Consider the following 21715-nt stretch of genomic DNA (forward strand, 5'->3'; position numbering starts at 1 on the left):
GGGAAGGCAGAGAATTGCTAGGAGATCGGGGTCAGTTTGAGAGGCCTGGTATTAGCAGTGGGGACTAGGGCCAAGCAAAGCTTATGTGGGGTCAGCTGGACCAGTGGGTCTCCTGAACTGTAATGAACTGAAGGATTGGCTTGGGGTTCAGTAGGGCTGGGTGTCCCTACAAGTGACGGGGGGCGGGTGGTGTGTGTGTGGCCTGGGGGCTTCTAGGGATCTAAGGCTGTGCTGAAGGATTAGCCTAGGGTACAATGAGGCCTAGGAGAGATGAGGAGGCTGCGGGTCCCTGGAAGAGGCCAACTTGGGGGAGGGGGGCAATTGGGGGCCCAGGCTCCGAGAGGCCCGGGGCTCCCGTGGGTCTGGGCTGGGGCGGGGGCCGCCTGCGTACTCGGAGAAGCCAGGTCGGCGGCGCCGGGGCCCTGCCCGGGGCTAACGGGCCGGGCCGCGGGGAGGCGGGGTGCCGGCCAGGCGGCGGCGCGGGCTCCGGACGCGAGGGCTCCCGCTCCCTCCTCCCGCCCGAGCCAGCCTCGGGCGCCCGGCGCCTCCCACGGAGCCAGCGCCAGAGCCGGGAGGCCCCGGCCCGCCGCCGCGGCCCGCGGAAGGAGCCGCCGCTGTTGTTGCTGCCGCCGCCGCCGCCAGGCCGCGCCCCGCCCCTGCCGCTGCCGCTCCCCGGTGAGGCTTGCGCTCGACCTGCGGCGCCGGCCCCGCCGCCTGGGCCCCGGGCCCGGCCCCTTCCGCGCCGCCCGGGCGATGAGAAGCTGCTTCTGCGTGAGACGGAGCCGGGACCCGCCGCCGCCGCAGCCGCCGCCACCGCCGCCCCAGCGGGGAACAGTTAAGTGAGGCAGGGCGGGCAGGGCGCCGCGGAGGCTCGGCCGAGCCGCCCTTGCTGCCCCCGCGGGCGGGCGGGCGGGCCGGCGCAGGCCCCGGGCCGAGGGGCGGGTGGACGGGCGGAGCCGGGCCGCACCGAGGCCTGCGGGCTGTGTGCCCGGCCGGCCGCGGGGACAGGCCCGGCGGCCTCTGCTCGGCCTTGCGCGCGCCGCGGCTTCCCGTCCCCGGTTTGGCCTTGCGGCTTGGCGGAGCCGGAGGGAGCTCGGGGACCAGGGTGCGAGCAGCGTAACCTGGGCCGGGGCTGGTGAGGGCTCCCGAGAGCCACGTCCGCCCAAGTGAGAGGTGAAGCGGCCCACCTGTGCCGGGGCACGGCGGCCACCTGCACAGACCCGGACAGTGGTTTCACTGGCCGGGCCCGGGGGCCACTCTCTGTAGTCACGTGGGTGCCGAGCTGACTGCACCTGAGCCTCGGGCATGATCTAGGGTGCGGCCTCATCTGTGACCTGGGCAGAGCAGAGAGGACACCCAAACTCCAGGGCACTTGTGTGCAAGGTGAGGTGCCGGCTGGGGCACCCAAGACCCAGAGTACCCAGGCTCGAAGGATGGTGCGCCTGTCGATGGTCACCCCACGGGGACTCCAGCGCAAGTGAGGCTCAGGGGCAGGGGCTGGGTGAAGAAGGCAGACCCTTGAGCATCTTCGTCCTCTTTGTTACCAACACACAACTCTTCCTGAATCATCAGCCTTTCCGGCCATTAAAAATGACTCTTGTATTCCCTGCCCCTCTGCAGCCTCTTCAGCAAGGCACAGGGGAAGGCCACAGGAGGGCCAAAGGCAAATGGCTGTTGCTCCTTCTCTGCTCCCCGCCCCCACCCACGAACCAGCCCCCCGCTCAGTTTTCTGCCACAAAGCAGACAGCAGGCCAGAGTCTCTTTAGGGGCCTTTGTCTCCGTGATTCCTTCTCAGTATAATCTCATTGTACATTTCTCGACAGCTGGCTGGATCTCATCTCATTTTAACAGGGCAAGAAAATCTTATCAGCTGCACCAGAAAAGCCTTAGAAAAGTTAGGAGATAAGCTGTGTGGAAGCCTAGACTAACTCAAAAACTCAGTGTACTCAGAAGATTAGTACAGGAGACAGGTGACACCTTTCTTGCTTGTGGAAAATTGAACCAGGTATTTCAAGATATTGTGCCATGCATAGAATATTTAAATGGGGCCTCTTCTGGGACCTGGGCGCCAAGACCCATGTGCAGCAGTTGACACAGCAATTACTGGTTCATTTGAGCTTAGGATCATCTTCTTTAATCCACATTTTTTATTCCTTCCTTTTAGCATTTAGGCCGCACTCCTGACTTATGCCGAAGGCATTTCCCTGCCCTGCCTCCTTCCTGCTGGTGGGCTTTTTCCCCACTTTTAGCTGGAACAGTGCACCATGATTAAATGCAAGGACTTTATAATTAGGCCTCAGCTTAAGCCTTGGCTTTTCTACTTACTGTGTGTTCTTAGGGAAATTAGTGAACTTTTCTGAGCCTCAGTTTCCTCATCTGTAGAGTGAGGCTAATGACAATATCTATCTCATAGAATTATAGTAAGAAGTAAATGAAATATTAGAAGTGCTCAGCTCCATTCATGCCACAGGGCAAGTAGTTAATAGAAATTAGTGGTTATTGGGACTTCCCTGGCGGTCCACTGGTTAAGACTCTGCGCTAAGACTCTGCACTTCCACTGCAGGGGGCACAGGTTTGATCCCTAGTTGGGGAACTAAGATCCTGCGTGCTGCATGGCGTGGTTAAAAAAATAAAATTAAAAAAATTAAAAATTAGTGGTTATTATTAAGGGTTTGTTAACTGGTTAATCAGAAGAGTAGCTTCAGGTTTTTTTAGAGTGCCTTTCTGTTTGTGGTTATTATTTAGGGCCACTAGGAAGGGATGGTAGAGTAGAAAGAACACTGGGCTTAGAATGTCAGTTTACCTCCTGGAACCCAGGAGACCCTAGGCAAGTCATGGAACCTCATGGGACCTTTCTGAATCCCCATTTCCTCATTTGTTAAAGGGGCCTAAGAATAAAAGCTACCCCGTAAGGCTGAATGGGCTAATGTGTATGAATGTGTGTGACACTGTGGAGGGCGTTGGTGGGTCCTCACTAAATGTAAGTGGGATCTAACATCAGACCCCGGTTTTGTGGGTCTGCTGTTTTGACAGTTTGTTGTGGTGGGGGAGGACTATAAGAAAAACAATGCAAGAATGTCTTGTTTGTGTACAAGGATATCTTGGTGCTTTACAAAACCATACAACCGTGTGAACACATTGTGATCCCCTCTCAGGGCCTTGGAAGGGGGGAGTGGGCGCTGAAGGTTCATCTCTATCAGTTTCACAGCAGATTTGCTTGTGGAAGCATCAGAATCCAAGTGTCCCCGGCCCCGCTGCCTTAGCAGGTTGGAACTGCTCCATGCTTCGTGCTCAAAGAGCGACATCCTTGCCACACTGGAAAGTCATGATGGTGTTGGAGTCAAGAGTGGGAAATGTCAGAGGTGCTATTATGATGGTGAAAATAACAAATGACTACATGGTTGGATGTGGTGGGCTGAGAACACTGTATTTAGTTGGCTGTGGTTGAGTGAGCGGTCTCGGTTGCGCGTTGGCTTGTGGGAGGGGAGGCCTGGGTTCTTTGAATGAGCTGCCTCTCCCCAGGCTGTTCTCGCTCTCTCTGAGGCCCTCCCTGACCAGCGTTGCACTGGCCCCACTGGCTCTCCTTGGCTTTGTGCTCGCTGGGCCGCCCTTGGGAATTGTGGTTTCCCTGAATTGTCGGCACTGTTTGCAGCGGGGTTGCCTACCTCACATCTCTTCTCTCCAGCTGCATGGGAGGCAGGGTGTGCTTGACGTTGCCTTCTTGTTGGGGACATCCTGTGGGCAAGCGTTGGTTTACTTGACACACTTCTGGCGGGATGCAGAGCTTGTCTAGGCTGAAATGTGAGAGGCCCGTGGGCCTAGAGCCCAGGGGTCACATACTAGAGCTTTGCAGCATCTCATACTCCCCTGAAGACTGGAGGGCCGTCTTGCTGGGCCTGTGGCTAGGATCAACACGGGATTGTTCTACACACACACACACACACACACACACACACACACTTTTTTTTTTTCAAACATACTGATCAGCACAGCAAAATGTTCAAAAAAATATCCTTTAGGAGAGAGAAATAGATGAATTCTTAATGAACTAAGAAAGAACCCTTAGGATGTTTATTAAAATGCAGAACCCAGGGCCTCAAACCCAGATCTTGAATCAGAATATCTGGGGAAGGGGCCCCAGAATCTGCATGTTTAACAAGAATCTTGGGTTGTACTGATGCTTACTGAAATTTGAGAACCCCAATTATAGATGCTTTAAAAATATTGTGAAACACACAAAATAAAATTTACCATCCTAATTGTTTTTAAATGTATACATCAGTGGCATTATTCTGTTGTGCAGCGAATCTCCAGAACGTTTTCATCTTGCAAAACTAAAACTCAATACAGTTGACTCTTGAACAACATGGGTATGAACCGCGCAGGTCCACTTATACGTGGAATTGTTTCCATAGTAACTACTGCAGTACTACACCGTCCGCGGTCGGTTGAATCCCCAGATGCAGAACCACAGATACAGAGGAGCTCCGAATTTGGAGGGCCAACTCTAAGGTATATTTGGATTTTCGACTGCTGGAAGGTTTGGCACTCCTAACCCCTTCATTGTTCAAAGGTCAACTGTACTCATAAAACTCCTGTTTCCCCCTCCCCAGCCTCTGGCAACCACCATTCTACTTTCTAGGAATTTGACTACTCCAAGTACCTCATAAATGGAATCATATTTGTGAGTATTTGTCTCTCTGTGACTGCCTTATGTCACTTAGCATAATGTCTTCAAGGTTCACCCACACTGCAACAAGTGTCAGAATTTCCTTCCTTTTTTAAGACTGAATAATACTACCTTGTATGTATGGACTACATTTTGCTTATGCATTTACCTGTCTGTGGACACGTGGATTGCTTCCGCCTTTTGGCTATGGCAAATAATGCTGCTGTGAGCATGTATGTACAGATATCTCTTTGAGACCCTGTATTCAGTTCTTTTGGGTATATATCCAGAAGTGGAATTGCCAGGTCGTATAGTAATTCTATTTTTCATATTTTGAGGAATCACCACAGTGTTTTCCGTAGCTGCTGCATTTCCATTACCGCCAACAGTGCACCAGGTTTCCGATTTTTCCACATCCTCACCAACACTAATTTTCTGGGTTTTGGTAGCAGCCGTCCTAATAGGTATGAGATGATATCTCACTGTGGTTTTGGTTTGCATTTCCCTAATGAGGAATGATGTTGAACATCTTTTCAGATGCTTGTTGGCCACTTGTATATAAGCTTTGGAGAAATGTCCTTTTTCAGGTCCTTTCCCCATTTTTTCATCGAGTTATTTGCTTTTTGTTATTGCTAAGTTGTAGGAGTTCTTAATAGATTTGGATTTTAACCTCTTATCAGGTATATGATTTGCAAATATTTTCTCCCATTCTTTTGGATGTCTTTTCACTCTGTTGATTGTATCTTTTGATGGAAGTTCTGCAAGTTCTTTATATACATTAAAACCTTGTAAAGAAAGTATTATCATCCATTATTCCAATTTGAGGGGCGTGGAAACTTAGGCCCAATTCAGTTGAATTGCTTGGGGTCACACAGCTGTGTCAGAGCTGCGGCTCAAGCCCTGGTCCCTCTGAGTCCCAAGTCTGCACCCTTTCCATTCCTCTGCTTTACCTCCCAATCCTTCCCTGAGCTAATAGCATGAAGAGGCCCTATAGGGTCTGCAGGAAGTGGCCTTGGCTTGAGAAGCATTCATTTACAGGAGAGGAAATAGGAACGCAAGACTTGGGAATCTCTTCCTTCTGACCACTGGGGCGCTCCTTCCTGTGGATCCACATCATTACTTAGACCTTAGAAATAGCAGAGAAGGGCAGACAGGTATTTAACGGTTTTGTTTATTTGTTTGTTTAAGCGTTTCATAAGCTTGTTTCAGAGCCCATCTGCCACTTACAGTTCCCCAGACAGTCTGGGACTGTTCACGCCACCGTTGGTGCCGTGTCTTTTGCCTGCACTCCTTGCAGTACTCTGCACCCTCCATCTTTCAGGAAGGCCAGCTCCCTGACTGCCCAGCAAAAGGGAGCATCGCCTCATTTGTGGTCCCTTTCTTTCGGGACATTTCCTCCAGCCCGTGAGCCCTGCAGGCGGTACCCATGACTTATTCGTCGCTGTGTCACCCAGCACAGTGGCACTGCACCTGGGCTCTGCATTCTCCAGTCTCTGACCCAGCCCAGATTAGTTAGATCAGAACCTGGGGGTTGGAACAGGCAGCTGTAGTTTTTACAAACTCCTTAGGGGAGTCTTCGTGCAGCCTCCTGCCAGGCCCTCATCCAGCCTGCTCCAGCTGAGTCACACCCACTTCTGGAACCCCCTGGAGTGCCACAGTCCCACCTCCCTTCCTCGGCAGATGGCCCAGCCCTGGGATCGTGGTGTTTGTCCTGCATGGAGCATCAGTGACCCCAGCGTGGCACTCTCACCATTGCTTCTGGTGCTTTATATGCCCCCCTTAATCCGATGAAATATTGGCGATTTTGAGAGGAGGACAGGAACTTCATTCATCCATCCTCCCGTCCATCCATCCATCCAACCATCTATCTATCCGTAATCCATTTATTGGGTTCTCATTGTGGGCTAGGCACTGTGGTGGACATATACCTTTGCATAACTGATGTTCTGCTAGGGAAAGTATTATAGCCTTCTGAGAGGCAAGACTGTGTGTAAGTGTGCATGTGCGTGCGTGCATGTGTGCACATGTATGTGCGTAGGCCATGTCCTTGGACAACATCAGGATTCTTAGTGACAGCACCTGTCTGGCTGGGCAGTGGGGAAGGTTTGGGGTGAATGGGAGATGTGACCCAGATTTTGAATGGTGGGATGGGTGCCATAGGGGAGGAACTGGGTGCTCTTGGGCAACCTGTGTTGGGGAGGGAAAGACTGGGGTACTTACTCTGAGGCTGTTCCCCATGGATGATGACCTTCCGGTTCCTTCCTCCCTCCCTCCCTTCCTTCATCAAACATCTAATGAGTACCTACTGCCTTGTAGTCAAAGTTTGGACTATGGACCTGCTGTTTCAGCATCACCTGGATCTTGTTAGAAATGTAGCTTCTGGGACTTCCCTGGTGGTGCAGTGGCTAAGAATCTCCCTGCCAATGCAGGGGACACGGGTTCGATCCCTGGTCCAGGAAGATCCTACATGCCGTGGAGCAACTAAGCCTGTGTGCCACAACTACTGAAGCCCATGCGCCTAGAGCCTGTGGTCCGGAACAAGAGAAGCCACCACAATGAAAAGACCGCACACTGCAACAAAGAGTATCCCCTGCTCACTGCAACTATAGAAAGCCCGTGCACAGCAACGAAGACCCAACACAGCCAAAAATAAACATGAATTAAATAAAATAAATTTATAAAAAAGAAAAGAAATGCAGCTTCTCAGGCCCCACCCTAGACCAGTTGAATCAGTATCTCTGGGAGTGGGTTTAAGACTCTGTTTTAGGGAATTCTTTAGGTGACTCATGCATGCTAGAGTTTGAGAACTCCTCATCCAGAATGTTGGGGTTTCCATCTTCACCATTGTGTCACGCTCAGCACAAGGGCTCTCTGTAAACATTTGTGGGCTGACTGTTACGCACCAGGTCCTGTTAGGTACCAGGAACGTGGGAGATGCTTCAGGTGGGAGGATGGCAAGGTCAGCCAGGTTTGAGGTATTAATGGGACACTTGGGTGACAATAGCCAGCAGGGTACTGGACACACTCGTCTGAGTCTCAGGAGAAAAGTCCGGGCCGTGGAGGTAATTTGGAAGTCATCAGCACACAGAATGATTGTATGACCAGAGAAGCTCTGAAGACCCATGTGCAAGTCACAGAGTGGGTGGTCGTGATGGGAGGTGTCTGCTGACCTGAAGCCAGGTGTTCTCATGATTCTGGCCTGGGAGCCCATTTGCCCAGCGTTGAGGTGACATTTTTGCTCTGGACGCTGTGGCCGTCGAGCCAAGGCTGTGGCCATTTTATGTCACCGAATATCAAGAGAACGTTGCTCTTGGGACCTCCTGGGGTGGGTTCATTTGTAGGGCATCTGCCTTCTGTCAGTGTCCTTCCTTCTCTCCAGGCGACAGTATGACACTAGACCTGATGGGAGTGGGTGGGGACGACCTTCACTTGCAGTGATTGTGAGCGAGTTGCAGGTTGCGGTGGGGCTCACAGCGTACTGGAGAACGCCCCCGCCTCCTGGAGCGCACCAGGCTCCCTGGTTTTTCACCTTCGGGCCCGTAGGGGCAGGCCTTTGGCCACGGCAGTGCTCTAGAACTCGATCCTGATTTATCTGGGGCGAGAGAACTCCAGGGTCTAGCACTGCGCTGTACGGGCTGCAGCAGCGCAAACCGCAGGCCCGCCTCACGTGGTTTATGGAAAATGGGTTTGGTAATCCAGTGGTTAATATCAGTCTAAACATAGGTCTGATGGAATGGATGCATTTGTACACCAGATTCTCCTATTAGAAGTAACAGACCTTCACTGGAGAAAAAGGAAGTGCTTGCCATTGTTAGTTCCCTAGCTGGAAAGTTCTTTGTGATCTAGGGGAGCTTAGGAAAATATTTGCTTTAGTTCCCCAGTATCTTAGCAGCCTTCCCAGCAGCCTGTGGCCTGTTGCCACCAGGTCGTACTCAACAGCATTTGTCAGAACGATTTGGTTTCTGACTGGTCACTAGATAAGTAGTACAGGTGGCGCCAGGATGCTATCCTGAGGTTCCGTAGTGGACGCCTCTCAGCCTGGGTCCCCCATGGGCAGCCCCCAGAGCCGGCTGGCCATGTGCCTGTTTGCCGCAGGGACTCTGGCCTCAGCCTGCAGTCTCCTTAGGAGGTAGGGCTCTGCACCAGGGCTGCCTGAGGTGGCCCAGTTTGTGTATGTGTGTGTGTTGTGGGTACATTGGTGAAGCCTGGCCTCCCCTGTCCTCTGTCCCCTGCATAAGATTTGTTAGCAGGAAGGTGCCAGGAATCATGGAGCAACAGAGGAGGGCACGGGTTCCCCGCAGCCCACTGGTACCACTGCTGTTGCTGGGAAACAGGCAGAGAGCTGCCCCACGACGGCCAGAGCCAGAGCTTTTCCTGGGGGACGGCCGTTCCCGGTGGAGGCCCTGCTCTTCGGCCGTTTCCCACAGGGAGTGAACTATTTATCCACTGCTTTTCCTCAGCCCCACAAGCTGCTAGATGTGGGCAGACAGTTTGTCTTTTGTGCCCTTGACTTTGGATTTCAAACAATCTGATCACAAGTTCATCCTTCTGTAGGGACTTAATTAACTCACTGGTTTTGTCATTTCAACTGCAGTACCCCGATTTAACCTGCTCCCCCCGCAGTACTTTGAAATTACTCTCCTCAGAAGTTGTGTGCGAGTCCCACCTTCAGCTCTGGTGGGCAGCGAGGGCTCCGCTTCTGAGTCGGCCTTCCTTCCTCACCCGGGGTCCCTGCTGCGCCTCCTTTGAAGGCAGCACCCCCTGCCCCCCGGCAGTTGTTGCCTCCCCCCGCCCCCGGGCGCAAAGTGCTTTAAACTCCTCGGCCTGCACCCCACCCTGCTGCTGGAAGGGCCTCCGTGGAGAGAGGTCTGAGCTCTGCTAGTTGGGTTTTGATTTCAGTACAGGAGCTGATAAAACGAGATAAACCCCAGGCTCACAGGGCCGGGGAAATTAAACAGAGATGATATCAAAGTTCCCCTGAGTTTTCAACTGTGATACAGTAGCTTAGTTTTCTCCCAGACTGGGGCCGGGAGGCACGCCTTTGATTCTGAAACAATGTTCAGCATCAGTTAAGCCCAGCACTGCTGACTTATAGGGATTAAGTACACTGTTGTAGTAATTCTTTGATCAGCTACAAGGGAGCCGTGTGCTGTCTGTATGAAGGGGCTTTATAGTTAAAGTTCATTTCTCTGTGAACCTGGGATGACAGCACTGGTGAGGTGCTGCAGTGCTGGGAGCTGGGGCCTCCCCCAGGCACTGTTTGCAGCATTGCAGGCTCACGTAGGAAGCTGTTCTCTTACCCAGTGTTATTGGATAGAACTCATTGAACACAGCATGGAAAAAATCCTGCTGGCCTGGAAATCACACCTCACCCTAACTGACCCCATCCAGCCTCTCTAGTCCCAGTATGTACAACACACACACACACACACACACACACACACTCATACACTCATTCTCTGTCTCTCTCCCCACCTTGCAGAGAAATCCTCTCGGGGCAGACACGGGCATGCCTGTCCAGAGCGAGGCTCTGTAGCCCCCAGCCTTGGCAGTGATCTGAGTGAGGCTGGCTGCACACTCGGGGTAGAGGTTGGGATAGGGACCAAATGACCTGCGAGGTCAAGCTAGGAGGACTAGGTCAAGGTCAGTGTCGCCAATGTACCCTCTCCGTGCCCGAGGGCAGATGTGACTCCCAGGTGCTGCCACCGTCTTCATTCCTTACCTGGCGTTTACTGAGAACCGACTTAGCTTTAGGTTGGCTCAATCCTGTAGTTCTCAGAAATCTCAGCATCTGCTATCTTGGCCTCTAAAATACTGCATCAACTTTTGGCTTTTTCTGTGGAAGCCCTCCTTGCAGCCACAGCTGGGACGGTAGAAGTTTCCCCAATTGTACCTCCACCCCGGTTGGCCCTGTGACTTCCAGTTGGTAATGGAGCCCCCGTGTGCCGTGGATCGCACTCGCACCGTGCTATACATCAACCTGTTCGCTCCTGTGCAGGGCTCAGATCTCCCTCATTAGGTCTAAATTTACCTCCGTCGTACACAAACATGGCCTTAGCTCATTTTTATTGTTGTAAATTATTTATGAGGGAAATGTTGAATCTTGAAACTGAGGTGTGGGGAAAATTAATCCCATGTTACTTCTATCTTTCTGTACTTTTCTCCCCCTTGCTTCAGTTACTGGGCTACAGCTAGAGAAAGAAGAGCGTTGGCATTTTAAAATATAATTGGTGTTCAAAGTGCTTTCTTGATGGGATATCGGATGGTAAGTCCGTCTGTCTATACAGAGTGTATGGAAAGCAGACCAGACTGGGGAAGGAGGGCCAGAGGTCCCGTTGGGCTCTGCCCTCTGCCAGCTCTTGGTGTCTGAGAACTCCAGGCTTCCGTTTTCCTCCTCTAAAATAGGGATAATACGCCCCAGCCACCTTCTAGGTTTGGTGTGAGCATCGATTGAGAAGGAGCCCGAGAAAGCTTTTTGGTAATTGCAGGGTGCTGTTCGGATGTGGGGAGGTGTGTAGTGTGTTCTGTGTGCAGCTGGGATTTGGAGATAGAGGTGGGTGCTGGGTGGGCAGTGCTGAGGATGACACCAGCTGTTGCAAGTAGGCCTTCGCGTTTTCTGCTGTAGCCCAGCATCGCATCTTGCAAGACAGGTTAATGTTGGCCTTAAACACCCTGCCGCTCCCACCCCTCCCCGCGGCAGGTCTGCTCTGCAGCCCGGCATTAATGGCCTCTTCTCCCCCTCGCAGAGGCCTGGCCTATGACCCGGGCAGCCGCGGACACAGTGGTGCCATCCCTTCTGGCTGGAGGCTGCGCACAGCCCGGGGAGCACCGAGAGCTAGTTAATAAATGGCCTTTTGTTAGGAAGGTCAATTGAAGTGACGGTAGAGACGCTGTTAAGAGTAATTTGCAGTCAGAAAATATGTAATTCAGGGCAGGCTGCTTTGAGTGATTGCCTCTGCCGTGGATATCTTGGGCGTTTCTCATTAAAAGCTTCCTTTGCTGGTGGTGGTGCTTCCTCCACTGCGGAGCTCCGCGTGGCGAGGAGTCATTTGTCTGTATCTCACAAAGGCTGCTGGATCCCCAGGGCACAGTCACTGCGGGGGGGCGGGGGGGGGAGGAAAGAGGGAGGCGTGCATCCGAGATGCTCGGTGCTAATGCCCTGTCTGCCGCATCCTCCCAGCCTGCAGGCCGGGCCATGACCAGGCACGCGGGCCCGGCCGCCGGCTTCTTTGTCTGCTCGGGGAGGCCGCCCGCAGCCATCTTGGGGCCCGGTGCTGGGCTGCCCGGTGCATTGTGGGAGCAGCGGCGTCAGCCCCCTGCCCTTGCTCACGCTGCAGAGCAGAGGAGGGCCATTGTCATCAGTACGTGGCTGAGGATGTGGTGACCCGAGGACGGGCATCTCTCAGCTAATAAAATGTTTCTTATTTATTCGCATGCTCACTTCCCCCCTCTCTCTCTCAGATAGTGGAAGCCCTACTATCTTAAAAAACAACAACACTTACCTCTGATGTTCTTTATTAAATTCACAGCATGATATTTTAGCACTGGCAGAACTGTACATTCTATTAATGAGTTGTTAATTGCAAGCATTTTGGTAACCAACAGCAGGTACCAATATTTTGCAAACTGCAGCAACGTTATTTCCATGTTACCAGGAATATGGGGTTTTCCAAGTGAAGTACTTTTTGATCAGTGTTTGGATTGGGCTGGTGCAGATATTTAATTCTAAACCTTTATTGGGGGCATGTATGCAGATTCCGTCAGTAAATATTTATTTAGTGCCTACTGTGTGCAGGAAGCATTAAACCCTGTTCTTTATGCAGGTAAAGCTGCCTGGTAAGTGAAATTTGAAAACAGAAAACGATGCAGTGATGTGGTTTGGTGTCCTGTCCCCCCTGCCCTGTGCTTCTAGAAGTTTATTTTCAGTAGAATTAAGTAAAGCAGAACTTAGTTTGGCTTTTGTCATAAACAGAAGCTGAGACTGTGGCTGCTGCCAGGCACTTCCTAGCCTTAACCCGAGGCTTGGCTCCGTTGCACTGACAAGTCTGTTTCTGGAGCCTTTCGTGGGTTCCAGGGGACGCTGATTACACGGTAACTTGCATACAGCATTCTGGTTGTTTCTATTCAGGAGGCTGTAGTCAGTTTTAATAGCCTCTGCCTTTTCTGGTTCTAGGCTGAGAACTAAGAATATTCCTCCTGCCTGCCTGGTTAGGCAGGGCGTTTGGTTTACTTTAGAAGCGGTAGCCAGCCCTGAGAGATCTGGCAGACCTACAGCCAGTGGAGTTCAATTGCTGCAGAAGGAGGTAGAATTTAACTTGCTCTTTTTCGCAGCTTGTCCTTTTAAAAGCACTAAAAGCCGTTTACATAAGGTGTTAAGTTTTTCATTTGCTTTCTGGTGCGCTGCCACTCGAGCTGCCCAGACCCGGTGCTCTCTCTATATTCTGGTTGTCTCCTCTGGTCACATCAAGAGGCAATCAGCAGCAGAATAATAATTGCATTTCCCTCCCTTTCTCCCAAAGTGCCCAACAAGAATTATGGCCATTGTTAGTGTTTAGCTTTGAGTAAGTGCCCACATGACCTGCTGGATTAAACACAACAAAGGGACCCGCCGGTCCTCTTGGGAGCAGCACCAACCATGTTTCTGGCCAGTTACACTGGACCTTTGTATCCCGAACCCTCCAGTCTCATCTGCTTTTTGTTGAGCGCCTACTATGTGCCAGGGAACCTCTCCAGGCCCTTGATTTACGTGACTCCTTTAGTTCTCACAGCAGCTCTGCGACTGTCAGCGTCCTGACCTCTTGCTTGCCCGGTCACCAGCTAGTAAGTCACAGAGCCTGGACTCCACTGCCATGCCTTGGCCTCCATGCCCAGAGCACTTTCTTCTGTGTGTTTGCAAAGCTCTGCCGCCCGAACAATCCTCCCTTGGATGTGGTAGACGCTGTGGATTTGGAAGGCTGCACTTCTGCAGGGAGGTATTGTGAGGGAGAGAGACGGAAGGTACTGTTAGATTTAGCCGTGTCTGATTCATCCTCAGAGAAGCTGGTGGTATCTGTTCAGAAGTCAGGCAGCTGGGCAGGAGAGTGTTCAAAGCTCACTTGAGAAGAGCAGGGGCTGGAGATGACTTGAATTCTTGATCGGAGGAAAGGGTCCAGGGCTCCCTTAGCCAGTCCAGGTACGTGGAGCTTAGTTCAGGATATTTGCCCCAAGACGCTGGTTCTGTCTGTGCGAGACTTGACATCGTTCACTTTAAATGCTCCGTTTGAATTGTACGCTTTCTTTTTCCTTTTTGGAACCAGGAGCAATCCGCCATGCCTGAAGTCAAAGACCTTTCAGAAGCCTTGCCAGAGACGTCAATGGATCCCATCACGGGAGTGGGGGTGGTGGCTTCTCGGAACCGAGCCCCGACAGGCTACGACGTAGTAAGTCAAGATTCGCTGATTCGGCAAATAGTTATCTCCTGTGTTCAAGGCCCTCTGAACCCTGTGTGTAAGATGTGCTTCTTCTCTCTAGGAACTTAAAACAGGGAGGGAAGACGTCACCAATGGGAAGGCGTGGGGAGCGTCCTGCCTTGGGAGTAGATGACCTGAGCCCGTCTGGGCCGTTTCATGGCCTTAGCTGGGTCACTTGACCTCTGTGACGGTCATCTTCACATTCCGTAAAATTACAGGGTTGGATTAGTTGATTTCCAAAGTCATTTCTAGCTGTGACATTTCATGAAAAGGATCCACAAGTCTGAAAGACCCTTGGTTTGCTGTCACAGATTGTCCTACATGTATAAATGTCATAAATGTATTGACGTTTGTTTATATAGCCCCTTACGGTTTACAAAGCAGTTTCCTACCCATGAACTCATTTGGCTCTCATGATTCCCTGGAGGCTGGGAGGGGAAGTTGCTTTCTCTCCACTGTGCTGATCAGGAGAACTCAAGCTCTGAGAAGGGAAGTGACGGAGCCCCAGCCCTTGGGAGTGGTGAATCAGGACCAGACCCCCTCCCAAGTCCAGGGCTCTCACTGACCACATCACCGCAGTATAGCAGAGAACTTGCTTTGCTTTTCAGCAGGCATCTGTGGTGGTGTTCAGTAGTACTGATGGCTGGAATTGGTTATTTTGTTTTTTCAGTAGGTAAATTCCGTTTTGGGTGAAGCTTAAAAAGTGCAGAGGAACTATTGGGAGGGTTTAGTTAACAGTGACTGTTGTCATGTGTTCTGAGCTTCTGAGGTGGTCTTATTTTCACTTTCCTCATTTTGTTTATGATGACGTTTTATTCTTGCTCATTGAAAATGTGCACCAAGAATACATAAAAGAATACAAGTCTCATTAGCCAGCACTGAAAACCTGGCACAGTGATTAGATCAGTGTCTGATGTCCCAGGGGTGGGAGGGATGCCATGCCTAGTCCAGAAGAAGCCCAAAGGCAGGGTTTCTCAACCTCGGCACTACTGACATTTTGGGCCAGATGATCAGTAAATAGTGTGTAGTCGGGCAGCATCCCTGGCCTCTTCCTACTAGATGCCAATAGCACAGACCCCCGAGTTGTGACAACCAAAACCGTGTCCAGACATTGCCAGATGTCCCCAGGCGGAGGAGGTGGGCAGGCGAAGTCAGCTCCCGTTGCGAACAGTGCGGTGCGTTTTGCGTCAGCCCATGCCGGGCCCCGTGTGAGAAGGGGAAGCCTGTTAAAATGCTCCACATCACTTTCCCAACTGTTTGAAAGCTTATAAACATTTTAAAAGTGAAAGAACGGGGGAATCTTTTTTGACAAAGATTTGAGTCTTACCTGCTGCCTGACTTCAGAGCACTGTTTGAATGTATAACTTGCCATAAAATAGAATCATTAGGTATGGCTTTGTGCCATAAAACTCCTGGGGAAGCTAATAAAAATGTTCCTGATTTGAGAAGCCCAAGTGTCTTTTGATGAATTAGATATGAAGCAGTGAGGCGTGAATCAGGTCGGGGGCTTGGTACATGCCATCTCTGGGAGGACTGGCTCCGCGGCGGCTCTCTGGGGGCGAGGGGGTGCCTGGGGTGTGGCCCAGGTCTTCTCGCTGTTCCCTCTTGCGGATCTGTGTCTTTAACATTCTGCTTGTACCTTCGGGGTCACCGTGAATGCTTGGCTAGTGGGCGACAGATGGCCTTTGATAGTCTGGTTTTCTGAAAGTCTTGGTAAGTCTGACAGGAGCAGAATCTATCCCTATCATTTTCTCCTAACATCTAGCTCAGGGCAGAAGAGCGCAGTGTCAAATGAGTAAGATTAATAAGCACATTTCATGATGAGGCTGTACCAGGCATTATCATGAAAGGTGAGCAGGGCAGGCGGCTCCAGAGGGTCAGCCCGGCAATTACCCAGCCCCTGCACGCCGAGGCAGAGCGTCCGAGCTCCCTCCGAAAGCCCTTTCAGGGAGGGAGGCGGGAGTCCTCTCTTTGGACTGACCGCTGGACTCTTCCCAGATAAGCATCTGCTTCCTCAGAGGTCTGACCCTGAGTTCGAGGGGAATGAGGGAAGGCACGGGGTGGGCAGGCAGGGAGGCACTCCCCATTCCTTTTATCCGGAGGAGTTTCGTGTGAGGTCAACATCCAAACCGAAGTGCGAGGCGTTGGGTGGTGGCCGGGCTGCAGAGATACTGAGACAGAAGCGCGGTGGCTGAGGAAGCTCTGCTGCGGACTGTGGCCAGGCCTCTCTCTGTCGCATCTGCTGGAGGATTAATCCCTCCCTGTGCGCAGGGCACGTTAAGTACCGTGACACGCAGCCCCAAGAGCTAGGCGCTAGATGGGCTGCTGACCCTCGATGCTACAACCACTTGAAAATGAGCAGAGGCCCTGTTGCTGCTTGAAGTAAAAGATGCCAAGTGTTTGTTTATAAAAATTTAATTTTGTAACTTCTCTGCAGGTCAGGGGAAGCTTCCTCGGCTGGGGGCTGGGGATTATCTGCTAAACTTCTCAATTTGTTGTCCCTGTTTCTGCAGTCCCCTCTGAAATAGCCTGCACTTTCTGCCCCTCAGCCACGCTCTCAGACCTGGGAGTGACTGGGGATCCCTGCCCTCAGGGGGCGGGTGGGTCTCATGTGTCCACGGTCCCTGGTAGGATGACTCTGTGTTGTAGATGTGTGGTAGCACATGCTGTTTTATCATATGTGATGGGCAGTTTTCAATGAATCGTGATGCCACGGGAGCACTTCGTGCTAAAACTCCTCTGCACAAAATTAACCTTTGATTGCCAGGTCCCTCTGGGATGTTGCAGTGTCTAAGGGCATCAAGCTGGACATCACCGATGACCACTGTTGGGTGTATTTCTGTGTACTTCCAGTGAAATACATCATACTTCTTACCTGCATTCTCTTGCCTTTCTCAGTGAGTGTTTACAACTCACAGACTAAAGCCACAACACTGTATTTGTGAGATGACTCTTTCTTTCCAAAAAGGAAATAGCTTCCTTTGATAATATACTTCTTGGTGACATAATTTCATATGGTGATGTACTTTTTTGGCAAAAACAAAAAGTCAACAATACAGAGAAAGAATAATCAAACACTCCAGAGTGTTTTAATTTTAAGTTGTTTATTTGTCCAACCTATATTTTTGGGTACCTACTATGTGCTGTCTATCTAGGAGCTGGGGGTATAGTGGTGAATGAAAACACATTCCTGCCTTCATGAAGCTTAAAGTCTAGATAGGGAGAAAGACAATTAAGTGATCATACAAGTAAATGTAAGATAAAATTGTGATAAGTGCTTTGAAGGGAAGTCCTAGGAGACTGTTCCATCTTTCAGATCTAGCTTTCCAGATCTCCCCATTTTCCTTGCTAAGTCCCGGATTGTGACAACACGACCCTCTCCAGCTTAACTTCTAGAAGTTGCTCCCTTTTTTCCATGCCTTGAGGCCTGCCCAGTGTCTCTCCTCCAGCTTTTCCTGAGCATTTCCCAGGGCACCGGCTCAAGTGCACTTGGGGTCCTTCGGCTCTGGCCTTTTCCCCTGCCACCACACGCTGCACCATTTTTGTTGGTGACATCTGTGAGGTCGCCCTTGTCTGGGTGCATCTCCCCCTGCTAACCTGGCAAGGCTGCTCCCCTCTTTCTGGCCTGAGTGGGGATGGGCACTGCTTTTCCTTCCACTCCCTTGTTCTGTGACCTTCCATGGTTTCCCACAGAGTAGCTGAGACCAGAATTACTTTTCATGAGACTTTTCTGGAGCTCTGAGGATGATGGGAACAAGAGAGTGAGGCTCAGAGAATATTGCTGCTGAGACCCAGGTCCGTCCTCCGACCCCTCCCTGCCCGGCCTCTGCCTTGCTGTTGGCTACCTTAATTCTACCTAACAGCGTTTACAATTGCCATGTGTAGGGGCCCCACCAAATTGAGTCTTGGCCTCAGAGAGCCTAGGAGGCTTTTTTTTTTCTTTTTCTTCACTGCAATCTAAGACCTCCTTCATTCCCTTCCTGAGAAACCCCACCTGACACACAGGAGTCTTTCGGCACAGGGACTCTGAAGTGACAGATTGTCCCCTAGTTCAAGGACTGTTTCCAGATGTCCAGGTTGGGGATTCTCAAGCTTTCGTGGGCCTCATTCCTCTGGGGGACCCCACGCCTGCTGCAGTTCCTGCTGCAGTAGGTCTGGGGTGGGGCTGAGAGTTTGCATTGTAACCAGTTGCCAGGTGATGTTGATGCTGCTGGCTCAGAGGCCACACTTTGAGAACTACTGCTCTAAGTTAAGTCATTCTTAAATAATCTGTACACGTGGTCACCACAAGTCTATCTCAGGAAGTGCTGTGCTAGCTTTTCCTGTTATTTTTTGGCCTCCCTTGATTTAAAGTTTAGAAAGTCTCAGGGGATGTCGTGTTGTCACAATCCGGGACTTACGTTTGTGAGGTTTTTTTAAAAAACATATTTTAAAAATACAAATGGGGGCTTCCCTGGTGGCGCAGTGGTTGAGAGTCCGCCTGCTGATGCAGGGGACACGGGTTCGTGCCCCGGTCCGGGAAGATCCCACATGCCGCGGAGCGGCTGGGCCCGTGAGCCATGGCCGCTGAGCCTGCACGTCCAGAGCCTGTGCTCCACAACTGGAGAGGCCACAACAGTGAGAGGCCCGCATACCGCAAAAAAAAAAAAAATACAAATGGGATGGTACTATTTATACTGTCATAACTTAAAAAAATATATTGTGGGCATAGCTCTATATCAGTCTATAGAGATAGATCACATCCTGTTAACAATGCATATTTTATTGTCTGGCTGTACCAAAATTTGGCTAATAATCCCATATTGAAGGACATGAGTTTGTTTCCATCTTTTGTTTTTAACGTGATAAACAACATCCTTGTGTATGTATTTTGGTGTGGTCACCCTGTTAGTGCCATAGAATAATTTCATAGGTTGGAATTACGGGGTCAGAGTGTTCACATTTTAAACTTGCTAAGTATTGCCAGTGCCTTCTAGAAGTGTTGTGACGTTTTGTCAGTTTCTATTCTCACTCAAGCAAGTGTTCAGTAAAGTGAAGTTTGGGGGCTGAAGGATGAATTGACCAAGTTGCCCCCCTCCCCCACCCCAGGCTCAGCACCCAGCTTCCTGTCACTGGCCCTCCTCTGGGCCAGGCAGACCTCTAGGGGTGAGGGCCTGGATGGTATGTTGTTTCCGTGGTAGCCATGGATCTTCTCCCCAAGAGCTTCCTCCTCTTGGGTAAACAGAGAAAGGACAGATATCCAAGTCCTTGAACTCGGCACACGTGCTCTCAGTGTGTCTTCCTGTCTCACTTTCTTCTACTCACTTCTCCTCCAGCCTCATTGAACCTCTTACTTTCTCATATTGAGAATAAGGAGCAACTTTGTACCATCAAACCCTTGAACCCACTTTTCCCATATTTTCAAAATTCCTGTCCTCCCCCGCTTTTTGGATAAAATTTTCCTAATCTTTCAGAACCCACTTTGAAAACTCCTTGGTGAAGCTTTTTCTGATGTTATGCTTCACACAGTGGCTTCACAGATTTTTGTTGACCACCTACTATTGTGCAAGGCCCTGGGAATTCCAGTATCCTGGGAGGGGTTCCATCAGGTGAAAGGTGAGAGATGAGGAAGGGTGGGTAGATGAGGCTGGATCACCCCAGAATGTTGTAAGCTACATGAAGGCATTGGCCATGCTGAGGGTGGTAGGAGTCACGAAAGGACTTTAAGAAAAAGGTTCTTAGGTTTGTGTTTTTAAAAGTTTCCTTGGTGTGCACAGGAAGGGAATCATTGGAGGGCGTAGGTACTGAGGCAAAGGGCTGAGTTTGGAGGCTCCGTATTGGTGTCGAGTGAGAGAGTGGAAGCCTAACCCATTAACAGTGGATCGATCTGAGGGACATGGAAACATGGGGCATGGGGACCCGAATACGTATTCTTTCACAGGAAAGAAATGGGTTGAATGTTGGGAGACGGGTGCAGAGGTGAGGAAAGGGAAGGACCAGAGTGACACGAGTGTGTCTTGCCGGGCGGCTGGGTGGATGTTGATGCTTTCTGTCGAGATAGGACAGCTAGGTGGGTTGAGGGTGGAGGAGGACCGTTGGTTCGGTTTTGGACACACTGAGTTTGAGGTGCTTATGTGACGTCTGGGTGGGGACATTGAGCGGCCCTGTGTCTGCAGGTCTGGGGAGATGCCTGAGTGTTACCATCGCATGGCAGAGACCGTGGTGTCATGGAGATCAGACTCCTCGCCAGAGTCCCCTGGAGCATCAATGATGAGGGATGGTTGGGAAGGAGGCACTCAAAAGAGGGCTGGGGCTGAGCATCCAGAGAGGTAGATGGAAAATTAGTAAGAAACTGGAGGAAAATGAGTATTCCTAGAAGAAGAGGTGGTCAGTAATAGTCAGAGTTCACTAAGGGGTAAATAAAATGAGGCTGAAAGCTTACTCTTGGGTTCAGTAACAAGAAGGTGCTTGTGAACTTGGTGGTAGGCTCAGAAGCAAGGTTGGAGTGGATTTGAAAGGTCCACCTGAAGTGGGAGGTGGGAGTGCAGATGGCCTTTAAAGGAGGGAGGGTGGCAGCTGGAGGATGATACGGGATCAGGAGTCTTTTTTCCTTTGTTAAAGGTAGGCAGGTGTTGAGTATGTTTAGTTGCTGATGGGGAGGAACCAGCAGTGAGGAGGGTTGACGATACAGGAGAGAGAGGGGCTGTCTGATGAAGCAAGGCCCCAGAGGGGGCAGAGGACTTGGTGTCCAGAGCCTGGGCAGAGAAAAGCCCAGGAAGTTGTGTTTGTGTTGCTCCTGTTCCTTGCCGGCGCTGCATGCTGGAAAGCCAGCCTTGGTCGTGGCCTCTGACCAGCAAGTGGGCCTCCGAGGGCCACGCACGGACCAGGCATCCCCTAAGTCTCCACTTCCCATTTCTTCTGTGCTTCTTCTCCCCCCACCTCGTTTCTCTCAACACTCCTGTTTATTTCTGAAACTAATTAGACAGCAAAACATTTCTTAAACACTGCTGGTCCTGGGCTTCCCTGGTGGCTCAGTGGTTGAGAGTCCGCCTGCCGATGCAGGGGACGCGGGTTCGTGCCCCAGTCCGGGAAGATCCCACATGCCGCGGAGCGGCTGGGCCCGTGAGCCATGGCCGCTGAGCCTGCGCGTCCGGAGCCTGTGCTCCGCAACGGGAGAGGCCACAACGGTGAGAGGCCTGCTTACTGCAAAAACAAAAACAACCAAAAACAACAAAAAAAACTGCTGGTCCTGTGTAGTTTATATATTTGGGATTTCCTAAGTAATTGCAAGTTTCACATGCTTGAACTGCCAAATGAGAGGGTCTTTGGGGGCGCTAGGAGTGATCAGCTCCCCTCTGGGCCTGTGGGCTGTGTCTAGGGGCATAGAGAAGGATAAGTTTAAAATTCTAAACCCACAAATGAGGTCCTGCCTACCAAAGTGGAGAAAGAAAAAAATAATCCACTAAATGCTGAAGCTGATTCAAGTAAGTTGGTATTTTTGTATAGAACTCAAGAAATTTTAAAAAAATCAATGAAAAGTATGTGAAGATGGGAATGATATCTTATTAAAAATATATGGTAGATATCAAGCGGGAGTTGTAGGACATAACCATCTGTC

General features: G+C 51.0%; 1 protein-coding gene across 4 annotated transcripts in view; it reads left to right on the forward strand.

Annotated features, from left to right (window-relative positions):
- Window positions 1–255: 255 nt before the first annotated feature.
- MVB12B (multivesicular body subunit 12B) overlaps window positions 256–21715 on the forward strand; it is a 177444-nt gene continuing 155984 nt past the window's right edge. For 3 of the 4 annotated variants that reach the window (XM_004269214.4, XM_049710740.1, XM_033427190.2), the window contains exons 1-2: window positions 256–834; window positions 13966–14088. In XM_004269214.4, coding sequence (XP_004269262.2) covers window positions 271–834; window positions 13966–14088 — 687 coding nt within the window. In that variant the 5' untranslated portion in view covers window positions 256–270. The remainder of the gene's footprint in view (window positions 835–13965; window positions 14089–21715) is intronic. The other variant, XM_033427191.2, reaches the window with a different exon arrangement.

Source organism: Orcinus orca, chromosome 6 (assembly GCF_937001465.1).
Source record: "Orcinus orca chromosome 6, mOrcOrc1.1, whole genome shotgun sequence".
Taxonomy (NCBI): domain Eukaryota; kingdom Metazoa; phylum Chordata; class Mammalia; order Artiodactyla; family Delphinidae; genus Orcinus; species Orcinus orca.